The sequence below is a fragment of the Lobosporangium transversale genome (assembly GCF_002105155.1).
Source record: "Lobosporangium transversale strain NRRL 3116 chromosome Unknown BCR41scaffold_8, whole genome shotgun sequence".
NCBI classification, from domain to species: domain Eukaryota; kingdom Fungi; phylum Mortierellomycota; class Mortierellomycetes; order Mortierellales; family Mortierellaceae; genus Lobosporangium; species Lobosporangium transversale.
The window spans coordinates 225,777-252,309 of record NW_019028986.1 but is presented as its reverse complement, the minus strand read 5'-3'; the positions used below and the strand labels follow the sequence as shown (position 1 = coordinate 252,309).

The following is a 26,533-nucleotide window of genomic DNA, read 5'->3' as shown; positions in this document are numbered from 1 at the left end:
GATAGTAATAAAAGCTTTAATTGACCGGATGAAGATCGTTGGTTTACCTCTCTGAGGCTGTTCGGTATACTCCGACATGGCGCGTGCCAAGTAATAAAAAATAGACGCGTTAAAATTTTGTACAAATTTCATTTTTACCCAAAATCCAAAATTAATTTGAGGACGCGTAAAAAAAAAATAATGGCGCGTTATATTAAGGGGTGAATGTGGCAATCCTCATCTTAGCTGCGATTTTTGAGAACAAGCACGTGCTGGTTTGTGATTGCAGCGTGTGAGTTAAATTTTTCCAGCATGTTGGTTCAACCTGCTTGACCAAGTGCTCTGCCATGCACTGACATCATTCACCATTTATTCTAGAATCTCGAGCATCAATAAAGATTGATTACACACAGCTACAGAATGGAAACACATATGAATTTTGTATATGCACATGCTTAAAAAAAAGATGCCAGCCATAATCACCCTTGATTGCTTCCTCACGAAAAAGGAAAAAAAACGTCGCGGGAGTTCGTGTCTGTTTTTTTTGGCATGTTGCCACAACTTTTATTTTAGGCTGAAATAAAGCTATCATAAAATATGATACGGAAGTTTTGATCAATCATTCGGTTTCAGCATACAGAGAGGACCCACCCAGCTCTGTTGAATAACCTTTCAGAAGCAGCCTGGACACAAAGGAATGCTCGTGCAAATGGAACAACATATTCAATTCCTGTTGCTTTTCTATCCTGTTGCTCCTTCCAATAAAGCTTAGGGGTAAAAGCCTAATGCGCGTGCCGTCCAGAAGCTTGCTCCGTCTTGTACTTGTGACAGATGGCCGGTTTCGGAATCTGTGTGCTCGACATACGGCATCTGATCCGCCGTCGCCAACACGAAGACGTAATCAGTAATACAGGTTCTGAGGCTGTTGGAAATCCGACAACCAGGACAAAGACGATATCGCAGACTTGCTGAAATGTGTTGATGACAATCAAAGTGTGGACACTCCATCCCTTCCTGCAGGTGACAACGATGGCCAAGGCAAGAGCATGCTACTAACGGAGTTATTGAGACTGTAGAAGACATTAAGTAGCAGCAGTAATAGCAGCCCCCACATTAGAGGTGCAATCAACTGGGAACAGCACAGTCACGATCTAGAAAAAGTGGTAACAGTATTCAAGGCAGCCGAGGACCATACATTGGTATTGATGTTGGGATCAAGTACCCTATTATTGCCATAAAAATCGAGTCGATACAACCAAACAAATTGTATACCATTAAAACCTTGAGTGCCTAGCAAAGGCTCCAACAGACGAAGCGACAGCATGGTATCTCTGCCCTGGAATCACAAGTGCCAACGCTGACACTTTCTACTATCAGCGAGTATTTAAATACATAATGGAAAGCACAGCATCGATCCTCGCGTAGTCCTCAGTACCGCCATCGTCCACGTATCCAATTTCAGTTCCACAAAATACCTACGAAAAGATCATTGGACTTTATCGTTAACCGCGATACAGACATATGAACGTCGTAATCAAGCAGCTACTATGTATGACGGGAGGAATAGAAGGTGCAGCCAAGAAGACCGAAAATTATAGCGTCTTCAGAGCCGGCTTGGCTCGGTTTACAGGCGCAGGTAGCAAGCACGTCAAGTTGTGCCGTTTCATTAAGGAAGTGAGTCAATTTTACAAGGGCATACGACCGCCACCAGAACTCTAATATTAGTCCTTCTGAAAATGCTTAATAGGTATGGAGGTTGGGACATGTGTCATGGGATACATGGGTACTTTACTAGTATCAAGTATCCTTGCCACGGCTGCAACAGCTTCCTCACAAACCTGAAGAGCCGTAGCAAGTGCGGCAGTGAGCACGGCATTTACATGGATCGCGATATACCGGGTAGTGAGAGCATGGCCCACATCCTTGGCGGTCACCCCCTGTTACAGACGCGCCCTACAAAGCACATGTTCGCCTATGCATCCCTGGTTGCTCCTTTGGCCCCTCCGGTGTCCCCCTCCACCGCTATGCAAGCGCCTGCTGGATGAAGCGACAGTGGGTGTAGGGAGAACAGGGAGACAGTCCGCTTCCAACGCCTGTAAAGCTCTTTGGGGGCAGGAATTCTCATTTTTTTGTAAGGGCATGATTATGATCAAGCGAGATGAATTAGAAGAGGTATGCGGTAGCCGTACACTTAACCATTGCCTTTTAATCTGTAGACATGACACATGACTTGAATAATTTTGTGTGTTGTAAGATCTCGGAGCCGTTCCTGCAGCTGTGAATGCAGGATTATGGCCTTGGTTCAAAGATATTGTCTCCGCCATTCTATGACCTTCAGTCACTGAGATTAAGGAACCATTTGCCCACCTCAAATCCTTTATCAATAGAATAGAGCACACATTTCTCAATGAGATGAACAAATACTGAATAGAAGCAATAGAAAATGCGTGAAGTTCAACGCTTTACCTCTACATCTTTATGCAAAAATGTTAATGTTGCTTTTTTTTTTTCTTACACTTTATAGGCAATCCTCATCATCATTGCGCAAAAAAGTGATAATGAGGCAATATTGAAAAGCTTTGGACGGTAGATAAAAGAATCAGCTTTATGTATAATACAATGCTAACAGAAATAACAATGGGTTAGATCTGGTTAGATGAGTGGACGGAGGTCAAATAGTTTTTTGTTAAGCAATGATGATCTGAATTCGATCCATCGAAGGGGAGTTGTTGCTATGGTGGATGTTGATGTTGATGTTATTAATACCGCTACTTTGAGTCATCAGGTCACTGTTCCTTCGGAAGCTGTTCAAAATGGGCTTGTCGATATCATGTTTGCAGAGTGGGCTATTTGATTCAAATATAAAACAATAACCGCTAAGTTAAGTAATACTAATAGAGGGGTTTCAAGTAAACATTGATCGTAAAAGAATCATTAAGGCACAGTATTGAGAGCGTATACTGCCGGCATATGCTTACCAACTCTTATCTGTAAATAGCCATTGATCTACGCATTCAAGATGGAAATGGTGCTGGCAAGGTAGAACACGGATGGTCTCATCTAGGACGTAATTGCCTAAACAAATGGCGCATGTCGCTTCCTCGGGGTCGCTACCAAACATGCCTTCTGTCATTGGAACAGCTCCTAGCTTTTCAATCATGGGTTTGGTAGCTGTCCTGGAAAGTCCTGATGCGAAGGAATCTGGGAGTATACGCGTCAACAAGTACGACGTACAGGGCTTATTTTTATCATGGCAAAGAAAGGCAATGCGATTAGGTTCTTTTTCATTAAAACTTACGTTTTTCTGAGTCCTCTGCTCCTTACCATGAAGCAAAGTACGAGCAAAGACAAATGGAATATGATAATCTTGAACGACAGGCTATATATTGGATCATTTGCGCGAGACTGATTTTCATGATTAAGTAAATGCTGCTAGCCCATGACTTTTTTTTTAAAAAAAAAAAAAAAAAAAAAAAAAAATCATCCATAAGATATTAACTCACGCATGAAGAGTCCCCGTTATTGTTATCCGCGCTCAAAAAGCCAACGCCGATAAAAGCCCAAATCATGCAGACGAGAAGAAGTATCCTAGAGCGCTGGTCCAGCATAGCCATTCGGCTAGATATGGTTTGCCGCTGCAGAGAATAGCATGCACACAGGATTTGAGACATGAAAAGGAACGACTGTACTGTCAGCCAGCTGAACAGCTGCTCATTACATATCATCCTGTAGAAATTGGTAACGGGTAGTGACAATGGTGACGGATGGTGATGATAATGATGAGTACATTGTCAATTTTTGGGTACGAGAGAGTGTGTAAGTGGAAGGACATCAAGAGGTCACATACAAGAAGGTCAAGATGCAGGGTCATAATACAAGAACAACTACAACAAATAGATACTTACTCTATGGTCACTAGACGGGCGATGCTGACACTGGTGACTGGGATAAGGTAAAGTAAATGACATGTATTCACGACTCTACAACAAATAAATAAATAAATAAGCAACATGATCAAATGATGATGCGCTCGAGCCCGGCATGCGCATGAAATATGGTGCACATAAAATAATCAATAAAGATCGTGTGAACAACCAAGCAATCGCCATAGAAGAGGGACAAAGAGAATGAGGCTCGAGAGAGCATGGAGCAAAGTGACAGGTATATTTTTCTGGCATGTTCTAACCTTCTTAAACCTTTTACCTCTAATCATTTTTTTTTTTTTTGTTTCATAAACTTTTTTTTTTTGTTTCATAGACTTTTTTTTTTTTACCTAATGATAGTCCAGGAATTGACAGAGGACAACAATGTCGATGATACTGGGGTGGATTGAGAGCCAACGCTAAAAAAGTGAGGCCGGCGCGCATAAAGACGAGAGACAAGGGACTGAGAAAACAGAGCCCTAACAAAATCACTAAGTCGATGGTGTCCAAAACTTGTTGCCATTGTTGATGTTGGTGTTGTTGTATTTGCAAGTGATGAACGTCTGACTTCAGAGAGCGAAGACGACGAAAGAGCCGGCCCGGGTGATGCCATGATGACTCCACTATGGATCTCAGAGAGAACAAACTGTTCTGAAGTACTAGGGAGAAGCGTATACTCGATCGTTGACCCTCCTGATGACGGCGAAGTGGCTGTTAGAGTTGTCTGGGGCCAATGCAGTTCAGAATAAGGAGGCTGTGGTGAAGCAGCAATGGCAGAAGCAATAGAGTCGGATCCCTGTGATGTTGTCAGTGCTGAAGAATGGAGCCACATTGGTGTAGAGGGCACTTGCACAAAAGACCCTCCTGTACCAACATATGGCACTGCTGCTGATAATGGCTGGTGGTGGAGACGAAACTGTTGCTGATCCATGGAGGTCGACGGTGCCATTAATCCTTTGCCATTGCTGATCTGGAAATGCGCCGAATCACACTTTGCAATAGATGATGTTGCCTTCCATGAATAAGCTGACGATGCAGATTTTTGCTGATGGTATTGGATCGTGTCAACTTCAGTAGCGGTACTTCCTGTAGTCATCATTGAAGATGCCGCTGATATTGATTGATGTGATTGTTGATGCGGCGTCGTTGCCCGTCTTCCTGATCCGTACACCGTGCCAGTGCTGTTGCCATCATTATCCGCTGAGCAATATGAACGTGGAGTTGACATCATGGCATTTACACTTGCACTAATAGACGACATAGATGGTGAGAGAAACTCAACTGAAGAGACTGAAGCTATGGCGAAGCTTTGGCTAGGTGAAGACAAGGTTAATGACGACGATGGACTTGATCCGACTAAAGGCACAGGTGCTCTCGAGGTTGCTAGAGGATGGTGGTCTGAGAGAATAGTGCTATTCTTATTATCGTTGCTGGTCAATTGGGTGTAAGTGTGAGTATGGGTGTGATAACGAGCATAGTGCTGAGGATTGTTATTGCGAGCTTGTGCAATTTGCTGCGACGTGAAAGGTTTGAGAGACATATCCAGTGAGAACTGTGTGCTATTATCAACCATAAAGCGTTTGCGCTTGAATGGCGACAATGCCAGCAAGGGCGAGGGCGAGGACGAGGACGTGGTCTGTGAAGACGAAGACGTGAGCAAAACCATGTTTCGGACAGGCGTTGCTGTTACCACTGCTGTCGTTGTGTGCTCACTCTTCTGTAAGGTTTCATTCTCATTCTCATTTGGAATCGAGTCGTGTTGTTCATGATCCTCATGATTCCCGTTGGTCCAATTCCGATTAGTCTGCATGAGCATGATACCAGTTGCGCCACTGTTGCGATTAGGGCTATCACAGCGACCGCTATCACCGTTGCTGTTAGCGTTGACCGTTGTAAGCAACGTCTTGCTGTCACTATCCCATCGCTCGTTTGCCATTTATTATTGCCCTTTTTCCTTTCGTGTTGTCAGTCAGCTATCAGGTCAAATTGAAAACGGAGCAATAATCCTTCTAATTGCGTTCAGCGCAGAAAAAACTATAGTGGGCGAAGCAATAATAATCGAGAAAAAAAAATGTCGAAGGAAGAGTTAAATGAGTTGCGTGTGTACTTTCTATTTTTCGATGCATATAAGAAGACGCAAACGCCAATAAAGATTATAATGACGATGATGCTGTTAAAAAGGAAGGAGGAAACAGGGAGGTAAAGGGTGGAGACAAATGATAATTAGGAAGAGGTGATTGAATAAAGGAAGTTGAAAAAAGGACCATTTCTTTTGGAAAAAATAGAGTGCGTATGTAGAAGGGAGAGCTTGAATGAAATACGACAATATGACCCAACAGATGTTTGCCCTCCCTTTCTCTTTCGCTCAGTTACCATATTCACTTTGCTTTGTTTGGACAAAAAAGAGTGTAACCAGCTAGGGGGTCATGCTGCACCATGACCTGTTTTCCTTCGGTTGCTCTTCTCTCTCACTCTCTTATTCAATTGGAATGAGCTGGAACCTATGAATACTTACACACATTTACACCAAAGGGAAAGGAAGAAAACCTCCAATAACGGGCTGACGAGCGTAGCAAGGAACATGACAGAGCAGGATCTGGATCGCGGATGATTAGCTTGTCTCACACTTTCGGGAGGTAATGTCTTTTTTATAATTTGGAGAATCATATCGAATGCTCTTTTATTCATATTGATTGATGATGGCCTGGAAAGATGATAACAATGGTGATGAAAAAAGTGTTGGTTGCCCAAAACGGTAATGATAAATCACACCTGCAACTCCGGCACCTCTAAACTGGAGCAAACTCATTGTTGCCAGGTTCAAATGTACTGATTAGTGGACAGTCTCAGGAGAGGCAAAGAGCTCCTGCTCCATCCACTGTGTTTCATTGCGAATACAAATCATGTGGTCGTTTTGTCCCACCCGTACGCAAAAAAGGCAGGAGAGGACCCCTAGCAATGTCCCCATGTTATTCATCTGAGTCCAAGTAAATTCTTTCCAAGGAACACAAGAAATTAAGAAAATAGGAAATTCGATGTAAAACAACGTCAGATATCCGTGCGCAATGCCGTCATTTGTAATCTCCTCAAGATTCCGAAAAAACGCGTTAATGGCCTTGTGAAATCATACTGGTGCAAAAAGCTTCGTTCTCATTGAAGTTGAATAGAATGCTGTATTGCGTTCTGTGTTCTTTAAAATGAGGCAGTGAGCGATATTCAGGGACTCTGTGAGCTCCCTTACAAGTTGATTCGCATTCCTGGTCCAAATTGAGTCGTTTGCTGTGGACGACGTCTTGATTAGAAATTTTTCTTCTTTTTGACGTATTCGGTGTGGCAGCTTTTTTTTTTTTTTTTTTTTTTTTTTTTTTGTTGCAAATGGGCGTCCATGCAGTGAATAGGATTGTTTCACCCAAATAATTTTATGCAATATTTTCTACGGCGGTTCTACTATGTAAAGTACTCCTTGATTTTTTTTTTTTTTTTTTTTTTTTTTTTACTTCAGATGCAATCATGCCTATCTTCTGTAAGTTTATATCAATATCCAGGTGGCGTTTCTGCTTAGAATGTTTCGTCTGGGAGTCCGTCTTCTGGGTCGATATGTTCCCCCTCCACTGGGACTTCGAAGCCATCCTTTGTTTTTTTTTTTTTTTTTTTTTTAAAAAAAAAAATGGATAAAGGGAAATTGAATAAAATAATCAGTATACACGTTCCAATAAAATTCATAACCATCCCATCCAGTTTTTTTTTTTTTTTTTTTTTTAAGTAATTATAGCGGTTTTGTACCTCTGTGCTATAGAGAACCCCCTGGATTTCCTTAATAAGCTCATTTTCTCCAATCTCAGGTGATCTCTCCATCTCTTGCTGGACTAAGACTTCGATATCTCTAAGCTTGCCAAAGTAAAAATCTCGTTCCTTCTCCAATGCCGCCACCGTGTTGCGTTCTTCTTGAAGTTCCTTTTGCAAGTTCGCTATCATTGTTTGTAAGGCATGGTCAGAGCTAGATTTTTGCACCGATGTATTAGCTGCTGAACTACGTCCTGATACTGAACGGTTGGCTATTAGTCAAGGAAGTAAAATCATCCATTATTAAGAGCTGATCTAATAAAACACACTATTGCAATTGCTATGTGGAGGCTAAAAATGAACATAATTCCTCTTTTTTTTTTTTTTTTTTTTTTTTTTTTTACTTACCCACTCCATTGCTGACAGGTCTTCTGGCAGGAGCAGTTGTCGATCTATTGGCAGCCGCATGAGGTTCATTCGCGGCTCCACCACGACGACCAACAGCATCATATTGTCCACCTGGGTAATTACTATCCCAGAATCTTTTGAGCCACTGCAAAAACTCTAGATTGTCTTGCATCTTACACTTCATTAGACGCTCGATTGGGATTGCCTGAAGCAAACACATTTATATACGGGCGTACGCAGGAAAAAGAAAGTGAGCACGATGAAATATATGCATGAGTCAGAAGTAATAGTAATCCACAGATCCTTGGCCCTCTTCCTCTTTTTTTTTTGTACCTTGTCAATCTTATGTTGCTTGAAGCTATTCTGCAACACTTTGTAGTTGGCCAGATACTCGTATTCATGCTTGGTTGCAAACTTGAGGCGTGACATTGGGATGTCACCTAGAAAAAAATAAAAAAAATTACCCGCACACGTGCATGGTCTTAGAAGGCCTGCTTTTTCACTCAAAAACCAATAGCATTTGCCATACATGGATACGGTACCATAGATAGAGTCCATGAGCTGAGCATAGGCAGCGCCTACGTAGATACCAGCAAAAATGAGTTCTTGTGGTTAGTTATTTCAAGCAAGATCAAATCGCTCTTTTTAACAAACTTTATTAGTCGCACGCACTGTGTCATGGAAGACACAGTGGACAAAGGACTGGCTCTGCACTGGGCCTCATGCCGACACTAATAGTCGAGGATGAAAACTGTTTCTGATGGCGAATGAATGTCTCTCATGTGAATTCTGTCTGTACCTGAACCCATCTGCTCGACCTTGGTGTAGTTGAGACCCAATGTCTCATTGACCCAGGCAACAAGCTCCTGTCTGCTTTCTGACATTGTTCCAAATGATTGTATATATTATGACGATGAGCGATGATCGAATAAATGAGAAGGATGAAGTTAAGAAAAGAAATGGATGGTAGGAAGAAAAGGGAGGAAAAATAAATAAAATAAAAAGCGTCTGTTGTGTGTATTTTTAATATGCATGAATGTGGTTGGATATCAACAAAAGATGTCCTGATAGGACAGGTCCTGTCCCTATCCATCAGAGTGCTTTTTTTTTTTTTTTTTTTTTTTTTTTGGTTTCCATCCAGGAGCGTGTGGATACACAAAGGCAGATGCCAAAATCTTATTCTGAAATATTTATTAGATTCATATTGCTAAGTTTTTGGTATAATAGCGAGAAGCATTGATGACTTATTTCCTATACTTTACTCATCATCATCATCATCATCCTCCAATGGCTCATCGTCCTCAATATCGCGCCGGAGGAGAGATTGAATCAAAGGGAGATAAGGATGGGGCTGGCCAACAGGGTTCTGGCGCTTAACCTGGTCAAAATATTTCTCATAAACATTGCCATCATAGACTCCCAAAGGAGAGTTAATCATGTAATCAGAGTAATTGAATGCATCAATCAAAGGAATATATTCCTGCCGAACCGCTCGGCAAAAGGCGTTCACCTGAGCTCGAACATAGTCCATTTGCGAAGGAGTAAAGTAACGGTATTGCAAGAAAAATCCAGCGTTCTGCTCAATTGAGTACAGACCGTACAGCAGGCAAACCTTCGTGAGAATAGGGCGAAGACCTTCAGGCGCATTCCTGACAGCCTGTGTAAAGCGACGGAAGACATAGCCAAAAGAATGAATCTTGGCCGCTGCAAGACGTGCTTGAGAGCATTCTTCATAAGCAGCCTCGGGACTCAAACCTTGCTTCAAGCACGCATCAAAATCTTCTCCAGCCTTCTTGACCACATTGGCCGACACAACGCCCCAGGCCTGCTGGATAATGTCAAAGTCCAGAATCTCTTCGTTGGTCTTGACTGCGCATCCTTGGTTAAGGAGAGTGTCCAGATGGTTAAGATAACTGACTCCATCAGGTTGGGTCTTGCCTGTGATCACCTCGCGGTAGCAGTTGACTAGGTAACGACCCAATTGGAGAGTCAATATAGTGTTGTCTCCCTCCCATGTACAGTGCACAGCGAAATCATTGTATGTTGTCGCGAGCCCTGTGTAAGCAGAGTATCCGTGGCCACCAAGGGACTGGCGGCACGCCTCGATTGCGTTTAATGTGCCCCAGGTACAGAAGGCTTTTAAACCTGCTGAGGTAGCATGCGTCTCCTTGAGTGTGTCTAGGACTTGGTTCATGGTGGGATCGTCAGGTTGAGTCGATTCAAGCTGATCCATTAGGTCTTCATACAGCTTGTTGGTTTCAACACCTGTAAAGTGGAAAGCATAAGCTTGAGCCAAGAGAGGCATCAAACGGTACTGGTGGATAGCATAGTCAATCAGCTTTGTTTCCTGAACATCATGCGGATTAGAAGTGAACTGACGACGAACTGCAGCATAGCGGCCAGCAATAGTAATAGCCTTCTTGGCAATATTTCCAGAGTCTACCACCATAGCCACACGGCCTTGGATCAGGGCCCCGTATGTTAACTGAGCCATTGGAGGTTCCTTCACCTCGCCGGCACGGGAGACCTTAGTGTGCTTCATCAACATGTTTGTGCGAGGGATGCGAACATTTGTGAACTGAATCCAGCCATTGTCGATGCCATCGCGGCCCATCTTCTTCCCGATATCTCCAATATTGACTCCAGGCATGAGTCCGTAGGTGTGAGTGTCACGCAGCTGGACCACGAAGGACTTTGTACCATAACGTTTGCCACGCACAATGAGCTGAGCAAAAACTACGCAGTGTGTAGCCGTATGAGCTGCACCTCCGATCCACCACTTGGTTGCTGTGATAGTAGGAGTATGGATGATGAATTGATCCGAGGTTTCATCGAAGGTTGCTGTGGTTTCCAGTCCAGCCACATTGGAGCCATGACCTAGCTCAGTCATGGCAAAGCATCCAACCATTCCATTCAAGGCCAGGGCACCCTTGGAGACCCAGTGTGAAAACTGGGCCGAAGTAGCAGACCCGCGAAGAGCGCCAAAAAACAAGCCATAATGCACTCCAAAGCGGGTCCAAAATCCAGGGTCAATCAAAGAAATGGTTTGCATTCGCAATGTGAAGATGGGGACGGGCTCTGCCGAGACATAGTGCACAATCGTGCGAAACTACGAAGATAAAGTAAAATTGAGTTAGTTCCTCACCAAAAAAAGTTAAAATGGTAGTATGTTCATCCGCTCCACTCATCCCAACAACATACTTTTTCCATTGTGCGCTCTCTAATCTGATCCTTGGTAACGTCATACATGTCGTACATCCGGAATGTGGGGTCCCGCTCCAGTTCCATCATAAACTTTTCACGAACCTACATGTTTTCAAGCAAAAATCCAAATTAATAAGGACTGTTGCAAGACATCCTCATTTTGTACTTTTATACGAATATTACCTTGGTGAACTTTTCCCCGCCATCCAAGTAATAAGTCAATTCCCTCACATTGAAGGTTGCCTTTTCTCTCTCCTCTGCCATAGACTCGATCGGGCTAAACGTGAAAATGCCAGGTGTATTTCGCAATGCTAAATTGTTAATTCCTTTTTTTACTGTTCGTATATACAATAATTGTATTGAAAAAGCAAAATGAGACGTACGTCTTTATTCTCGACTCCTCCTGAGCAGCGCACGGAGCAACCTGAAGATGGCTCTGGATTTGGCTCATGTGTTGAGTAGCAGCGGATTTTGTCATGATTTTTTTTCTTTTCTTTTTTCTTTAATATTGCTCTCGTAAAAGGCTTATATAAATAAAAGGAATGAGAAGCAATGAATGTAAAATGTACTCTTGAATCAAAAGTGAAGGAAAGCTAATCTTCGAAGAAAAGGATGAGAAAGAGAGAATAGGCGTATTGAAGATAAGAAAAAGGAGAACAAAAGCTTTTTTTATGTGTGTCGGTACAGGATAGAACGAGTCGGCTGGTTATAAAGAAGAATTGATAAAGCGCGTGCGTGAAGAGATGGCGTGTGTTTGTATCGACGAGTGTAACATCTCCATGTTTACTTTAACGCGTGCCTTGGTGTTCAGTTCTAAATCGCTTGCTTGGCATTAAAAGTGAGGGGAACTTTTTGATATTTCATTTCGGCAAATGGATTCAAAGAAATCGTTGGGGAAGATATGGACACAGTCGAGCACAGGCGCCGATGTCAAGGAGCAAACAGCAAAGCTGGTTATTTGAGCCAATTTCTTTCCAAATTTGTATTTCTCGTGGCAACCGAGCGGGCATTTGCCACATGTGTTCGTGGTAATGTGTATTGTCCATCTGCAGTATGAAACGTGCATGGCTGGCCGCTTCCATAAAAATCAACGACTTTAACCATTTTATGCAAATTGGCTTGCAATATCTAAACAAATCATATTCACAGAGTAAAAAAGCTTGTTGAGAACGCCATTTGATGATGTGGACTGGCATCATGAAATTTAATATCCATAAAAGTATAGGTTTATATGCTTTATGTCTATGACACCATTGAGGTCTTTTCTAGGCAACTTATTTTTCTTTCTCCGTATGGTGTGCGTCTATAATGACGAACGAGAAAAATAAGCATGAATCTTGGCATTACATCGGCAACTTCCTATTTCAATATGAGTAAGAGTTCGGTAAGCTTACCTACACTAGTATTAGCATTAGTTTCTTTTTTCTGTCCTGTCGATCTACAGCCTACAGGTTACAACCTGCATAACCCACATTGTACGGAAATGAGATGATGTTACAAATCGCCAAAAAAGAGGAAAAAAAAGTATTGATGTTGAGGACAACTCAACTTTAAAAAACGGGAGCTTTGATTGTCTCTAATATTCCATTTGTTGTTATCGTCATCGAGAAAATTATATGATACCATTACAGCGATTACAACATTGTCCATGCAATAACTGTACACGATGTGCGCAAAGGCAAAATGTGGCGAGCTTCATTTAGTTGTGTAGGGGCAAAAGTGCATGATAAAAATTCTGAATAAGGAGTTTCTTTCCAGACTTCCACTCTCGGCATGTCGTCGTTTCATTCATTCCCAGCATGAAAGCTCGACATGACTCATGCGACTTGTCATTTCATGAATTGGAATGACCAACTGTATACGAAACCGAATAAGAGACTATTATTTGATCAAACTGTTATCCTTTTGAGTGAATGTGATAAAAAATCTTCTTCCTGGTTGGCTAGTTGTTGAGTGGTTAGTTGCAGTAACATGGTTTGGTATTCTGTCCCACTGAATGGTTGGTCAACTTTAAATTTATGATTTACTAATCTTCATGTCCCGAAGCATTATGACATGACATTGTATTTCTTATGATGAGCCTCCTATACCGTTGGTGCATTTTTCTGTCCTATAGGATAGCATAGCATAACATGGCGTTGTCTATCAAAGCTGTATTCTTATTTTTCTAGGAGCAAAGAAGAAAAAAAAGGTTGTCAGGAATCCGCAAGGCTCTTGTGCATGTGTGAACTTGTGCGTTTATGTGAGTTTGTACATTTTTGGCTGATATTATTTATTCAATGTGCAATCATCATCCACGGTTGCACATATAAACCTCATCTTGTCGTCAACTCTCCTCTTTTCCTCTTTTTCTTTACTCGTCCTCTCTTCCTCTTTTCTTCACCTTGCTTGGTAAGAAACAAGCACTCACCTATCCAGCTCAGCCATCATTAATTATATCTGGTACTGTAACTCATCCCTCCTATACATAGAGTGAAAAGGCTTTGTTTGATATGGCACCCATCATTGCATCCATCAAGAACTTTATCCGTCACGGCCATAAGAAGCACAAGAACAGTAATCTTACATCTTCTCCCACTACTTCCATCTCCACTGCCACTGCTACTGCTACTCCTATTGTTGCTTCTGCTACTCCTATTGCCACTACCGTTCCATCCAGTACTATGCAATCCCGCGATTCCGGTACTGCTCTCAACTCTGCATCCAACTCACCTCCGCCCTCACATCGTATCAAGGAAGACATGAACCACCGTCAACAACAACATCAACACCATCACTCTCCTGCACGCACTACCATTCGGTCTCACTCGGCTCCTAAAATGTCAACCACAGTCCGTTCCAGGAGCATATCTCCTAACCGTGCTGCTGCTGCGGGTGTCGATATCTACCCCTGCAGTAATGAGATCCATAATGGTCAGCGCGATAAAGATATGTCAGCTATGCGACACTTTAATGGCACACCTGCCAATCATACACAGAAGGTTCAACAACAGCATGTACAAAAGCATACACAACAACAGAAGCCTAGCAAAAATAACAAGCAGACTAATAACCATGGAGGTACTACCGCCTTCGGTGTTAATAGCAACACAGAGACAGCAACAAGGATGGTTGCCCAGGCGAATCAACAAAAGAATATGTTACCTGTGTATCCAGGCCTCGAACGATTCACTTTACTCGAGAAGATGGGAGAGTAAGTATCTTTATCATTTATTGTATGCTGTTGATTTCTTTCATTGTCTGCAGACTATTCTTAAAGAGAGAGGAGTGTATGTATACGTGACATTGTGTATGTGAATGTGTTTGCGTCGGATGGGATCCTAAATCCTGGTGCCAACTACATCGATAGGCATGAGATAAAAAAATCAACACCAAACTGCATATTTTCTTGAGACTCTTCCAACTTTATTGGAACGTTTCATATTTGTTTTCTTCATCATAATTTCACATCTTTTCTATTTTTAATGACGACACGATTTCATCATTCACATTGCCCTCTGCAACAAAAGTGATGCAAAAGGAAGGTGTGTGTCACTGTGTTACCAAAACATTCTTTGGGCTCAGATGCGCATCCAGACCGCGTCCCTCTCTTGGAAGAGAGTTTGTCACACAAAGCAACGTGTACAATGCTCTGGTACATGCATTCACTATACATGTTTCTCAAGAGCAGACATCATTGAACATGTATTCGTCATCGTCCGTCTTAATATTGCAATATGCGAAGAGTGATAAAATTTAGAGTCATTGCGCAACCACTTGGCTCTTGAAGCAAAAGAGGACCAGAGCGTGTTTGAACTTTGGTGCTTCAATCTCTTCCAAGAGGGATTATCTGTCTCGCAATCGACCGCATCTCACTTCGCCACGCGACTCCCACGTGTGACTATAAAGATGCAAGGCACCTCAGACATCACGTTATATTCCTCATTTCGATACATAAATGTATTTGATAACTTATATCCTTTCGTTTTTGTTTCATTAATAGTGGTGCTTTCAGTAATGTCTTCAAGGCCCATGATACAAAGACCGATCGTATTGTTGCTGTCAAGGTTGTTCGCAAGTTCGATATGAATGCCCAACAGGTATGTCTCATTTCTATTCAAATCCTTGGATCATTTATATTTGTTGATTGAACGTGTCATTAACACAGATCAACTCTTTTTTGATTCTTCCACACCAGAACAAGCATCTTCACCGTGATATGAAAAAGAAGCCGCGTGTTACTGAGGTAAGCCCCTCTTTTGATCATTAATAAAATTTTATGCCTTAATAAAATTCATCGAGTTAACCATCATTTTTGTTGATTTTAGCGAGCCAATATTCTTAAGGAAGTCCAGATTATGCGTCAGCTTCAACACCCTAATATTGTTCAGTTACACGAGTTCTTCGAATCAGACGAGTATTATTTCCTTGTTTTAGAACTTGCCACTGGTGGAGAGCTCTTCCATCGTATTGTCAAGTTGACCTACTTTTCTGAGGACTTGGCACGCCATGTAATCATTCAGGTAGCCCATGCGATCCGTTATCTCCATGAGGAAAAAGGTGTTGTCCATCGTGATATTAAACCTGAGAACATCCTATTCGAGCCTATCCCTATCATTCCATCGCCTCCAGGCTACAAACCTGATGAGGAGGACAAAGAGGATGAGGGCATCTTCCAACCCGGCATTGGAGGTGGCGGAATTGGTCGTGTCAAGATTGCAGACTTTGGCCTGTCAAAGATTGTCTGGAACGAGCAAACTATGACTCCTTGTGGAACCGTCGGATATACAGCTCCAGAGATTGTCAAGGATGAGCGATACTCCAAGTCTGTCGATATGTGGGCTCTTGGCTGCGTTCTTTATACCCTCCTTGTTGGTTTCCCACCCTTCTACGATGAGAGCATCCAAGCTCTGACTGAAAAGGTTGCTCGCGGACAGTTTACGTTCTTGAGCCCCTGGTGGGACGAAATATCTTCTGAAGGTAAATAAATGGCCGTAAAAGAAAAAGTATCAGAAGGCTAAGGTTAACTAGTGAATAACCAACATTTTTATCCTCTTTATCACGATTACAGTCAAGAATCTTATCTCTCATTTGCTCTGTGTAAACCCAAGCGAACGATATACGATCGACCAATTCTTGGCCCACCCATGGATCAAGGCTGGACAACCCGAGCTTCTAAAGGAAGCAACCAACCCTAATGTGCCACAAATCATGGTTGACTCACCAGCACCTGCCCTGGTTGAAAACAAGGTTTTGGCTAATGTGGCGGCAATGACTCCTGACTATAATGCCCCGAAAACACCAAAGACTCCATACAAGCGTAGGGCGGAGAACCCATTATCACCTGGCATTGGTCTTCGAGAAGTATTTGATGTCTCGAATGCTGTTCACCGAATGGGAGAAGAGTCGCGCCGTCGACATACTCCTCAGCCTTCGGGACTCCATCCTACGGATGCTCGTCAGCGCCAGGCATTTATGACGCGGCTGAATGAGGAAGAAGAGATCGGATCAGATGAGTCCGGATCTATTTCAGCCACGAGTGAGGATGAGGCTATTGCCGCGGGTATGGAGGATGTACGTATCACCGGACACAGACATTATAATCAAGACCCCAACACTTTACACAGACAACAGAAAGAGTACCAGCGCGCCCAAGAGCAAATTGCAGCTGAGAAGCACCACAAATACCTACGACAGCAGCAGCAAGCTGGTCAGGCAGTCCCTTCGCATCTTGTCCCATCGTCCATCACTTCAGGTGCTGCACGATATCATCCCACGTCAAATGTATATTCAAGTGGTCGGTCAAGTAATATGACTTCAGGAACCTCGAATAGTACTTCAACTTCCTCAGGGAGCCGTCGCCGTCGCGCCGGATTCGAGCTGAACATTGATCACGCTACATTACTAAAGCGTCGTGCTAAGCAGATGCAGCCTCATCATCTTACTCAGACTATTGAAAGTGGAGATCAGGTGATGAGGCAACAAGCACCCCCAGTGGCTGTATGAACTTAAACTATTTCAACTGCCTCTTGTTGTTTTTTGTTTTTCAAATTATGTATTCTAGTTGTCAATCTTTTTAGTTTTTTATCTTGTGCACACGTTTTGTGTCTGTATTATATATCATGGAGCTAATAAAAAAGCGAATTCATTCATTCTTTTGTTTGGTATGACATTGTGTTACATTGTGTTGTCGGAATTGCCAACATTAGGGACAAAGATGAGCTGGCTTAAATAGATAGAAATGCAAAAAGATGGACAAAAAAGGCGGTAGACCTCAGTGAAGGATCAGTACGCCTGTAACCCGCAATAAGGAGGTGGAAAGCAAAAAAAATAAAAAAAGAAATGAATATGTATTTACAATATACCGATCAGGGCCCTTCAAAATGCAGGAAGTTGAGCCTTTCCGTTGGAAAAAATAAAAAAAAAGACGCCAAAATTGAGGGAAAAGACCGAAAGCATGTAGTACGAAATGGATGCTTTAGTGCTCTTTAATTGTGGCATGCACCTGAGTAAGCATGAATGGTTAGTAGTAGTTGATGCATGCCATTCATTATGGGCAAGACAACTATCTCAGGGCCTTAAGAAGCGTTGTTGCTTAGCAACGACTCTTGAGGAAAGGATATCCAAGGGCCCTTTCTCCATTAACATTCAAATCTCAATTTCCTTTTCGAGGCAGTGTAATAATGGCTCTACGTTCAGTTATTAAGTATTCCCACTTTCGCATCCAACTTTCACATCTGTGGCTTGCGAATGCTTTTAAGGATTCCAGATGGCCAAAGCCAGAAATTGCTGTGCCTGAGAGAATGCGGGTTGGCAAAATGTTTGCAGCGTCGCTAAACCACGTGATATAAACCATCAGACATAAAGGCCAGCGAGCCTTTTAGATTGCATCGCTATACTCGCCATTGAACAAACGAAGCAGGAAAAAAAGTATCATGGAATTCAGTTTTACAGCAACGCCTTCGACCATACCCACTGTAGCACCCACAGGAGTTACATCGCCTGAGCAATTCGCTGGAATCTCTTCAGGGACACAGCAACCAAATTGTCTACCGAGCACTTTTACATTTACCACTAGCAACAGCAAAATGATAGCAACAGAGGCAGCAATAACAGGTCAGCAGACAAACCAGTTTCAATCTCTATTCCAACCTCAATCCCAAAATCAGTATGATCGTGTTTCAGTCAAAAAAGAGTATGGAATAGGTGATACTTCTCAGTGGCGGAAGCGACTCATTACTCAGATTGAAGACCGTATCAAGGATAAACGGATATCCATCCACAATGCTCGCCGGTCAGGTCTACAACAGCCTCAGAATCTAGGCGCAAATCAAAGTAGCCATGACAACAACCACTCATATAGTCCAGATATAGCTTTATCATCAGCATATTCAGCCAAAGCAGCTGGATCTGTACCAGCAACAACAGCAACAACAGTGGCACCAACAACTTTTGCGATAATCGGTGAATCTGGAGAAGACACGACTGCTTTTGACGTGGAGGAAGAAAGGGTAAGTTTTTGTTTTTATTTTTGATCTTTTTTATTTTTTTTTCTTTTACGAGTGTTGACTAATGATAGATCTTTTTGATTTAATTGAAGCAGAGGATTGTGGCTGAAGTATGGGAAACGTTCAAGAGTGAAAACTATGAGGAGCTATATGAAGCATTTCGGGGGATGACCGACGTAGAAATCGAGGAGATTGAGCAAGACATCCTCAAGTATCGATGTAAGCTTTACAATGCGATGTGATGTGCCGCCAGCTTTTTTTTTTTTTTTTTTTTTTTTTTTTTTTTTTTTTCATTCTTATCTTTATTTGTAATGTACATGTTGCATAGTACTAATGGATAGTAACGCAAATGCATTGTTTCATAATCATTAGATAGTACGGGTTACGACCCAACATATGACATGGTGACAGATATGGAGGACCAAGGCATGGATGAGACCATTGAGCATTACATGTGGCTAGAGTCATCTTTAAAAGCAGATCCTCAGGGTGACCCCGATGTGATGGCAGCATTGTCGCTCTCTGTAACGCTCCTTTCAGGAACAACATGTGTCCAATGTCATCATGGGTTGATTGTATTTGAACCAACTGTCAGTTCAGATCCAATTTCGAATCAATCCAAAGGTCTCAGGGCGAGTTGCGCGGCTGCATGTGGGTTCTATCTGGAGAAGGAAGCGTTATTATACTTTGCCAACGCAGCACGGAGCCACAGGTGAGTAAAATATTTTTGTTATTATGTTGTAGTAATAGGATATTAGTCGGTATGCTGACAATGACTTTTTTTTTTCTCTTTTTTTTTTTTTTTTTTTAAAGTGAGAGATGTCTCGGCCGAGTTCAACTTGCATTTGATGAGGATACAGGTCTGCTGTTACTGTGCCCACAGTGTGATTTACTCGCATGAAGCTACATACATTCACGATATCAGAGGGGCAAGCAATAAAATTTGTGGAAGTGTGGAATAGACATGTCTAAATATGACTACAAGTGCAGTGAGCCAGACAAGCTTTTTTTTTTTGAGTCTTGTCCATTTGCAAAGAGCAGACTAAGGAAAGAGGAGAAAGAGAGCAGAGTGCTATCGAGAAAATGCATTATTATTTTCTACCAGTAAGGTAAGCACCCTTGCAGCGTTCTGTGGGTTTTTCCTTCCCTTTCATCTTTTCCCTTCACGCCACACCCCACAACTTACGCTGAGTAATAATAATAAAAACTTTTTTTTTTTTTTCTCAGAATTTGGTTCCCATCCCGAATTTTTTTATTAAACGAATTTTCACATCAAGGTTGATGACCAGTGACCCCTGCTTAATCGGCTCCTCTCTTTCAGCATTCCTTCATCACCCTGAATTTGCCCATCTCTAATTCCCATTGTTCACAGATTAATATACATTCACACAATAATAATACATACACCTATCTGTTTGTGTCATCCTGTCTCATTACCAACCGTTCTCCATTCCAAACTTTTTTTTTTTTTTTTTTTTTTTTCATTCTCACTTTCGTTCATTGCATTACTACACTTACTATTCATCCATTCTCTATCATTGATCATCTCTTACCTCTCCTTCTCGGCATAGATTTCTTTCCTCTTCCCTAGCCTTCTCTCCTTCCTCCTCTCTTCTCCTCGCTTCTCTCCTCCTCCGTCTCCTGGCTATGCAACTTCAGGCTGAGCGGGACTACTTTGTTCACGGTGGCATTGGTGGAGGTTCGTCTTCTTCTTCGTCCTCTTCCTCCTCTCCATCATGCTCACCACCCAAAGAGTCTCCTCTCTCGCTCATCAAAGTTAATAATCTCAAGAAGCCCAGAACCAAGGCCAGAGAAGAAAAGGAAAAGAGAAAGGCTAGTGATGTCGATACGGCTTCTGCTGTTTCATCATCAGTCGCCTCTGCTATCCCATTGGGCCAGCCCTCACATAATCTGAATGGAGACATCAATGTCACAATCGACATTGATGTTAACGTGAACAGAGATATTAACCCGAGAAAAAACGCCACCGATATCTCGAAAACAGATACACTTTGCAACTGCCAGGAGACAGAGCAAAACAGCATCAAAGCTGAAGCTATGGTAGAGACCCAGTCTAATCATTTGCACACAGAACCGATGGATTCAGAGTCAACCTCGGCAGACTTGGCGCCCCAGTTACCATCATCCTTGCAACCTGCATCCTCTTTTTTATCGTTGTATCCATTGGCTATTCCTGCACCTCCACCTGCACCCACTGCTTCCTCTGCCATCTCAAAACATGTCCATGCTACCATAACTGGTCATACCAAGAGTGTCTCTAGGCACCAGGAACAAAACAGCGTGCGATCTCCGCAGAAGAATGTCCCTGCCATGGATACATCCATATCTTATTCTTCCTGCAAGACTATACCAGTATCCTCTTTGATACCCGTATCAGCAGGCGCTGCTGCTTCCACCATTCTGCTCTCCACGAGGGAGGACGTATCCTCGTCTATTCATGGATATGTACCAAGTGGCTCCTTGTCCATCCTTGCAACGGATCGTCTTTCGCAACTTCCTTGGGAACTTTTGTTCCATATATTTTGGTATGTGTGTATCCCTCATGTCGTTGTGCTACAGCTTGCTATTGGACCGTTTTTTCTTTTTTTGTGGGAAAAGGAGAGCAACATTCTTGATGTGCCTTTATTCATTCTTGTTGTTGGCATTACGATTGCCTCTCTATTCTACTTTTATTTTATTTTTATTTTTATTTTTTTATTTTATTTCTTTTTTAAAACCATGATTCTCTTGTAGCCTGCTTGATGCGTTTGATTTGTCCTGTGTAGCTCAGGTAATGCAAAGCAAGTAGTATATTTCCCCATCCTTTTCCTTGTGGCGAGAGCCGATACAAAATAGTGTGCACACACTTTGCATGTATTTATTCATTCATGTACATGCATTCTTCATAAATACATTGGTGTGCATCAGGTGGTTGCACCACAACAAACAGTAGGCAAATACATGTTCATGTACACAGGCATCCGTGCTCATTGTATTTATGCATCATTGTTGGCTCCAATCAAAGTCCAGGTCTCCCTCGACTTTAATTTCTGTATTCAAGGAGAATCTTGTGGCTTCGCCACAATTGACTTTCCTTTGATATCACTGAGTAATTCTTGCTACGCGTGCCTTCCTCACACCTTCTCGCTGTTTATGTTATTATGCTACTAGACAAGTAAACTGTGTGCTAGGATGGCAAATGACAATAGCTTATGGAGAATTAAGAGCATGCAGCACCCACTCTTCATGGAAAGGCATCTTCAGGGACATCGAGGACCAATTCCATGGCGAGAGTACTACAAACACCTACATTGTAGTAGTCTCAGGGTCAAACAAAATTGGACTGATGCACGACCTCAAGCTGTTCATGTGTTAGAAGGCCATACTGGTATGGTCTCTGCACTTGAAATGTCCATGTGGACTCTTATTACTGCCTCCATGGATTCGACACTTCGTATATGGGATCTTCGAACTTTACAGTGTCTTCGTGTGTTCCGTTCGAAGCACTCACTCACATGTGTCTCCCAATCTAACGCTGCAGGAGTAGTTTGTGCAAGAACATCCTTTGGGTAAGTTTTTTTTTTTTCACCTAATAATGGAAACTTTACCACCAATTTTTTTTTTTTTTTTTTTTTTTTTTTTTTTTTTTTGAAAAATGCAAAATTAAGCTTCCCTTTATCCTCTTAAATGAACATTAGTGGTCTCTACATCTGGGATGTGAAGACTGGAGAGCTTATTCTTCAGGATGACGCTGCTATGCCTCAGAATGCTAGTTTTATGTACATGGACGAGAAATATATCGGATATGGCCAGTGCGATGGAGGCGTCACTGTATTCGACTGGAGTTCGAGAACCTCTCTAGAGGTTGTGGGCAGTCATCATGTACATGAAGGCGATGTAAGTGGGACGTTTCGCTCTTGTCTTAAATTAATGATGGCCATAAAAGTCGAGTAATCTTACTAGCTACTTACCGCGCCAAGTTTGTCGTCGACTTTTTCTTTATTGTCTTAGGTTATTCACATCAGCATATTGGGTCAAGATCATGTCATTTCAGCGAGCACAAATGGCGAGACGCTGGTTTATTCTTTAAAACGATCTCGCATAGTAGAGCGGATTCTTTTGCCACATGCAACACAGGCTATTCAATTTACGCCAACGATTCATGAAGGCAAAGTTATGTTTTCTACCAGGGATGCAGTGTATGAGTACGAACTCATGCTGGACCATCTATCTTCGGATTCAGAAGAGCACGATACGCACGGACCAAGTGTGTCATCACATACATCCAGAATGGTATTTGCAGGAGCTCGACGGGGCAAAGAGAGTTTAGTTTCACTACGGTCGGATGACAGAACGCAGGAGACTTTGTCGTCGATGAACCTTCGTCAGTCATCGTTATCATCGCCATCAACAAGGCCATCATCATCTTCAGGACGGGTTTGGAAACCATCGAATAGTCTACTTTCTCAGATTCGGCAGCGTATCGGCGGTACGGGCAAAGCATTTGATCAGGAAAAGCAGAATATTCCTACACGCTTCCCTAAACCTACTAGTATTTATTGTTTGCCACGAACATACCGCCAATTGGAGCATGGCACGACCTCTGCACGCGACTCTTATGGCGTCTTTTTGCTTAACAACTGCACACATCTTCACGAGATTGCAGTTTATACCCGGGCGACCAAGCAAGTCAAGCAGATTAATGGACCAGCGGTTGATACGATCCTGACAAATGCTATGCGAGGGAGGTTTTACACAACCATGGAATGCAACATGCATTGTGCAGTGGTTAGTTCTGGCAACGTGGTTTATGTCATTTCTTTTTTACCTTCAGACCTATAGACAAAATACCATCATCTGCTATTACTTTTTACTATTGTTGTTATTATTTTTACAAAAATAAAGATAAAAACATGTTGGAATGAAGAACTTCTGTTGAACCTCTAGTTTAAAAACAAATAGATCAAAGATGATTTATTATTATTATTACTGTTATTATTTTTAATGTAAAATTGTATGGTTGCCAGGAAAAAAAAAAAAAAAAAAAAAAAAAAAAAAAGAATAAATAAGAAAAAAGAATGCATCTATAGAATGGTACATTTGGACTTGCGAGCCCTCCTAGGTTTGTAATCCATGATGAATTTGATCTGTTTGGTGTTGAGGGCGCCTCGTCTATGTTCGCGTATAAAGGCAATACTTTCCTCAGGCGTCATACCTGCCTCAATCAAGGCGATCGCCACAAGTAATGGTGCCCTACGTAAATAATATAAACAGCCATGCATGAGATAAATGTAATATACTTAATCTTATTTTGTAATGATGAATTGAGTTTTGCATTAATTTACAAATTCATGTATCAGCTCCATTACCTTCCGAGGCCAGCGACGCAATGGACGGCAATGGCACTTGAGGGTTCTTTTTCGGGATCCTTGCCAAACCGCTGCTCCACAAGCTCGATCCAATCGCGCACTATTGCAGGAGGTGGCCCCTCACCATCACCAAAAGGCCAATCCTTTTTAAAATAAAAATAAAAATTGTATATTTAAATATATTTATATATTTACTAAAGGGGGAAAAGGGAAGGGAGGGGGAAGGAGGAAAGCATGGCTTTTTTTGATTTGACGTCAAACTTACATGGACTTTGATACCCAAGTTGTTTAATGGAACAGTTGCATAGGTTGGATCGCATACGCGGACAATATCTGTAGTGTTATGTCTTTCAAATTCCTTTTTTTTTATATTTTTTTTATATTTTTTTTGGAATAGGAAAAAAAGAAAAGTGGTGTTGTGTGAGTGGAGAGTAATACAGAAATAAACGTCTTCAATAAAAAAAAAAGTCATTATTGTTGTTACTGTCACTGCAATGCTGTTAGCGTTTGTTTTGTAAGCTTACTGCGATGTACAAGGCCAAGTTGCTGTCGGAGGGTGCATCTGAGATCAAGAAACGCATGTTTTTATGGTTAATCAGCGTTGGTCTGTTTAACAGACGAGCAGGAATTGGAGAGATGGCCATTTCGGCACGTGAGCATGGAGTGGTGTGTTTGTTGTGTAAATGTAAATGTGTAAATGTGTTTGTGTGTTTGTGTGTCTTTGTGTGGTGTGTGCTGTGTGATTAGTCAACTGATTGTGAAATGGAAAATGGAAGATGAACAAAGATGAAAGATGGATGGACAGAAAGACAAAAACAATCGAGATCGTAAATGAACTTGAGAAAATAGAGAAAGGGTATATATACAAAAAAAAAAAAAAAAAAAAAAAAGATGGAGAGGAGAAGGAAAAGAGAGTGAGAGAGAAGAAGAAAGAAAACCAGGATTGGATGAAAGAGGATGGACGTATGGATGCAGAAAGTTTGGAAATGTTCATGCAGGATACCTCCTTCCTTTTTTTTCTTTCTTTTTCTTTGTTATGACCAATGACACATTCTCCATGAATTACTTTTAATTTCTCCACACGACTCACTCTTCACGCGACATGTTCTTCACATTTTTCTATGGATATGTAATATGGGGATGGAGCATGTCCGGACATCCAGCCTAGGAATCTCTTGTCTGTATCATGTATTCGCTTCAATTACTGATAGATCCTTATTACAACACTTGTCGTCCTCTATTCATAAAAAATGGCATCAAGATCCTCGAAGACGTCGCTATTCGGTCCTTTGACGTCAGCCTTGCGTTGAGGGATCTGCAAGTGATGACGAGGGATCTGCAAGAGGATCTAAATTAAGCTCTCCTCACCCCTTTTCTTTTTTAAAGTAATGACTATCAATTTGGGTTTCTTAATGTCCAGTCTATTGGTCCTCTGAGTTTCTCTCTAACTTGTCGACATCCAAAATCAAGCACCTTGATTCCTTGACTTTCATTCTTATCGTCGTGTTCAACCGAAACCAGCCCGAAACAGAGCCAAGGAGCTTCCTTCAAGCCGAGCAACAACGCCTGATGAGATCCTGATCACCACCGCCCTTGCTTTCATTGGCCACAAATACCTGATTAAAGGGAGCCATTTCGACCTGAGGCAGGATTGAGTTTATGACAACATCAAGACACACAAGTGAAATATATTTCTGTCATACATATTAGGGTATCACCTGTAACGATTGCTTAGTAGGCAGGGTAAAAGCCCTAAAGCTTCAAATGTCTGCTGTATTTCCCCTCACTGACGTTTATTAGGCCAGTAAGCGTGATCTGGTGGGCCTGGTCATAGTATTAAAAGGGGTCCGGATGAATGAAGATCTGCTTCCGTCACTATTAACAGACACGCAAAGCCTCAAGGCTCCATGTTGTATCCCCAATAACATAGGGCACCGGTGTAGACTTGAACACTCTTAACACCAACCATGAACTGCCAACTATCAACATTGGGAGTTTTTTTTTATTTAAAAAAAAAAAAAAAAAAAAAAAAAAAAAATAACTAACAAAGGATATCAATCAGAAAACAGATTCATGCCACAAATAAAAAAAGCACCAAAGCATAAATCTTTAATTTTGGCTTTTCTACAGCTTCATTCCTTGTCATTCCTTATCACTTCTTTTTTCTTTGCTTCGGTGACCCAAGCTTATTGATGTCTATTGGTCTCAGCCTTTGTTTTTTAACCCATCTTTTTGCTTTTCTTGATCATTTGAACCAGTTCATCTTTTGTCAAAACAACTTGATGATGATACTAATGAATTATTGTGGTGATGGTGATAATTTTAATGCAAGCAACAGTGAGGAGTTCTGAATGCACTGGATTTGGTGTTGAAAAGCAGG

General features: G+C 41.9%; 10 protein-coding genes across 10 annotated transcripts; 5 read left to right on the top strand and 5 right to left on the bottom strand.

Moving 5' to 3' along the window:
• Positions 1-810: 810 nt before the first annotated feature.
• BCR41DRAFT_420094 (hypothetical protein) lies at positions 811-2,127 on the top strand (the record flags this gene model as incomplete). Its single annotated transcript, XM_022029850.1, has 5 exons — positions 811-903; positions 1,056-1,178; positions 1,274-1,359; positions 1,497-1,615; positions 1,727-2,127. The coding sequence occupies 5 exons, from the start codon at positions 811-813 to the stop codon at positions 1,819-1,821; spliced, it is 516 nt and encodes a 171-aa protein (XP_021883818.1). The 3' UTR covers positions 1,822-2,127.
• A 350-nt stretch (positions 2,128-2,477) lies between these two features.
• Positions 2,478-3,561, bottom strand: BCR41DRAFT_234475 (hypothetical protein). The gene is made up of 4 exons (XM_022020097.1): positions 3,483-3,561; positions 3,304-3,358; positions 2,958-3,217; positions 2,478-2,825 (listed from the first exon to the last, which is right to left on the bottom strand). The coding sequence occupies exons 2-4, from the start codon at positions 3,304-3,306 to the stop codon at positions 2,666-2,668; spliced, it is 423 nt and encodes a 140-aa protein (XP_021883817.1). The 5' UTR covers positions 3,307-3,358; positions 3,483-3,561; the 3' UTR covers positions 2,478-2,665.
• On the bottom strand, positions 3,562-5,946 carry BCR41DRAFT_234485 (hypothetical protein). The gene is made up of 3 exons (XM_022020098.1): positions 4,253-5,946; positions 3,885-3,957; positions 3,562-3,705 (listed from the first exon to the last, which is right to left on the bottom strand). The coding sequence occupies exons 1-3, from the start codon at positions 5,836-5,838 to the stop codon at positions 3,694-3,696; spliced, it is 1,671 nt and encodes a 556-aa protein (XP_021883816.1). The 5' UTR covers positions 5,839-5,946; the 3' UTR covers positions 3,562-3,693.
• Positions 5,947-7,388: 1,442 nt separating this feature from the next.
• BCR41DRAFT_348598 (putative microtubule binding protein) lies at positions 7,389-9,126 on the bottom strand. The gene is made up of 6 exons (XM_022023324.1): positions 8,893-9,126; positions 8,636-8,671; positions 8,427-8,533; positions 8,094-8,298; positions 7,686-7,957; positions 7,389-7,532 (listed from the first exon to the last, which is right to left on the bottom strand). The coding sequence occupies exons 1-6, from the start codon at positions 8,975-8,977 to the stop codon at positions 7,461-7,463; spliced, it is 777 nt and encodes a 258-aa protein (XP_021883815.1). The 5' UTR covers positions 8,978-9,126; the 3' UTR covers positions 7,389-7,460.
• A 174-nt stretch (positions 9,127-9,300) lies between these two features.
• On the bottom strand, positions 9,301-12,163 carry BCR41DRAFT_333392 (acyl-CoA dehydrogenase/oxidase C-terminal). The gene is made up of 4 exons (XM_022021889.1): positions 11,681-12,163; positions 11,481-11,574; positions 11,295-11,399; positions 9,301-11,202 (listed from the first exon to the last, which is right to left on the bottom strand). The coding sequence occupies exons 1-4, from the start codon at positions 11,773-11,775 to the stop codon at positions 9,352-9,354; spliced, it is 2,145 nt and encodes a 714-aa protein (XP_021883814.1). The 5' UTR covers positions 11,776-12,163; the 3' UTR covers positions 9,301-9,351.
• Positions 12,164-13,658: 1,495 nt separating this feature from the next.
• On the top strand, positions 13,659-17,418 carry BCR41DRAFT_348595 (kinase-like domain-containing protein). Its single transcript, XM_022023323.1, has 5 exons — positions 13,659-14,490; positions 15,280-15,376; positions 15,475-15,522; positions 15,605-16,256; positions 16,348-17,418. The coding sequence occupies exons 1-5, from the start codon at positions 13,790-13,792 to the stop codon at positions 17,280-17,282; spliced, it is 2,433 nt and encodes an 810-aa protein (XP_021883813.1). The 5' UTR covers positions 13,659-13,789; the 3' UTR covers positions 17,283-17,418.
• Positions 17,419-18,182: 764 nt separating this feature from the next.
• On the top strand, positions 18,183-19,827 carry BCR41DRAFT_420088 (hypothetical protein). Its single transcript, XM_022029849.1, has 4 exons — positions 18,183-18,787; positions 18,880-19,003; positions 19,157-19,496; positions 19,598-19,827. The coding sequence occupies exons 1-4, from the start codon at positions 18,212-18,214 to the stop codon at positions 19,683-19,685; spliced, it is 1,128 nt and encodes a 375-aa protein (XP_021883812.1). The 5' UTR covers positions 18,183-18,211; the 3' UTR covers positions 19,686-19,827.
• Positions 19,828-20,431: 604 nt separating this feature from the next.
• Positions 20,432-21,955, top strand: BCR41DRAFT_416143 (hypothetical protein; the record flags this gene model as incomplete). Its single annotated transcript, XM_022029522.1, has 3 exons — positions 20,432-21,330; positions 21,539-21,575; positions 21,713-21,955. The coding sequence occupies 3 exons, from the start codon at positions 20,432-20,434 to the stop codon at positions 21,953-21,955; spliced, it is 1,179 nt and encodes a 392-aa protein (XP_021883811.1).
• Positions 21,956-22,192: 237 nt separating this feature from the next.
• On the top strand, positions 22,193-23,626 carry BCR41DRAFT_368655 (hypothetical protein; the record flags this gene model as incomplete). Its single annotated transcript, XM_022026396.1, has 3 exons — positions 22,193-22,353; positions 22,483-22,681; positions 23,264-23,626. 3 exons carry the CDS (start codon positions 22,193-22,195, stop codon positions 23,624-23,626), a joined length of 723 nt encoding a protein of 240 aa, XP_021883810.1.
• Positions 23,627-23,864: 238 nt separating this feature from the next.
• Positions 23,865-25,010, bottom strand: BCR41DRAFT_319430 (dual specificity protein phosphatase CDC14B). The gene is made up of 4 exons (XM_022021350.1): positions 24,678-25,010; positions 24,419-24,511; positions 24,154-24,296; positions 23,865-24,037 (listed from the first exon to the last, which is right to left on the bottom strand). Exons 1-4 carry the CDS (start codon positions 24,795-24,797, stop codon positions 23,869-23,871), a joined length of 525 nt encoding a protein of 174 aa, XP_021883809.1. The 5' UTR covers positions 24,798-25,010; the 3' UTR covers positions 23,865-23,868.
• Positions 25,011-26,533: the final 1,523 nt, after the last annotated feature.

Excerpts from the sequence above, each read along its gene's own strand:
- BCR41DRAFT_348598 (XM_022023324.1), bottom strand. The coding sequence starts at position 8,977 with ATGTCAGAAAGCAGACAGGAGCTTGTTGCCTGGGTCAATGAGACATTG. Across the intron at positions 8,672-8,892 it reads GGTCGAGCAGATGGGTTCAG|GCGCTGCCTATGCTCAGCTC; the intron begins GTACAGACAGAA and ends GTATCTACGTAG. Across the intron at positions 8,299-8,426 it reads AGCAACATAAGATTGACAAG|GCAATCCCAATCGAGCGTCT; the intron begins GTACAAAAAAAA and ends TGTTTGCTTCAG.
- BCR41DRAFT_420088 (XM_022029849.1), top strand. The coding sequence starts at position 18,212 with ATGGAATTCAGTTTTACAGCAACGCCTTCGACCATACCCACTGTAGCA. Across the intron at positions 18,788-18,879 it reads TTGACGTGGAGGAAGAAAGG|AGGATTGTGGCTGAAGTATG; the intron begins GTAAGTTTTTGT and ends TAATTGAAGCAG. Across the intron at positions 19,497-19,597 it reads AACGCAGCACGGAGCCACAG|TGAGAGATGTCTCGGCCGAG; the intron begins GTGAGTAAAATA and ends TTTTTTTTAAAG.
- BCR41DRAFT_319430 (XM_022021350.1), bottom strand. The coding sequence starts at position 24,797 with ATGGCCATCTCTCCAATTCCTGCTCGTCTGTTAAACAGACCAACGCTG. Across the intron at positions 24,297-24,418 it reads ACTTGGGTATCAAAGTCCAT|GATTGGCCTTTTGGTGATGG; the intron begins GTAAGTTTGACG and ends TATTTTAAAAAG. Across the intron at positions 24,038-24,153 it reads TGCGTCGCTGGCCTCGGAAG|GGCACCATTACTTGTGGCGA; the intron begins GTAATGGAGCTG and ends TTATTTACGTAG.
- BCR41DRAFT_234485 (XM_022020098.1), bottom strand. The coding sequence starts at position 5,838 with ATGGCAAACGAGCGATGGGATAGTGACAGCAAGACGTTGCTTACAACG. Across the intron at positions 3,958-4,252 it reads AATTCCTGGACTATCATTAG|TCGTGAATACATGTCATTTA; the intron begins GTAAAAAAAAAA and ends TTTGTTGTAGAG.
- BCR41DRAFT_234475 (XM_022020097.1), bottom strand. Across the intron at positions 2,826-2,957 it reads CTATTTACAGATAAGAGTTG|CCCACTCTGCAAACATGATA; the intron begins GTAAGCATATGC and ends TGAATCAAATAG.
- BCR41DRAFT_333392 (XM_022021889.1), bottom strand. The coding sequence starts at position 11,775 with ATGACAAAATCCGCTGCTACTCAACACATGAGCCAAATCCAGAGCCAT. Across the intron at positions 11,400-11,480 it reads GCGGGGAAAAGTTCACCAAG|GTTCGTGAAAAGTTTATGAT; the intron begins GTAATATTCGTA and ends GAAAACATGTAG. Across the intron at positions 11,203-11,294 it reads GAGAGCGCACAATGGAAAAA|TTTCGCACGATTGTGCACTA; the intron begins GTATGTTGTTGG and ends TTATCTTCGTAG.
- BCR41DRAFT_348595 (XM_022023323.1), top strand. The coding sequence starts at position 13,790 with ATGGCACCCATCATTGCATCCATCAAGAACTTTATCCGTCACGGCCAT. Across the intron at positions 14,491-15,279 it reads TTACTCGAGAAGATGGGAGA|TGGTGCTTTCAGTAATGTCT; the intron begins GTAAGTATCTTT and ends TTTCATTAATAG. Across the intron at positions 16,257-16,347 it reads GGACGAAATATCTTCTGAAG|TCAAGAATCTTATCTCTCAT; the intron begins GTAAATAAATGG and ends TCACGATTACAG.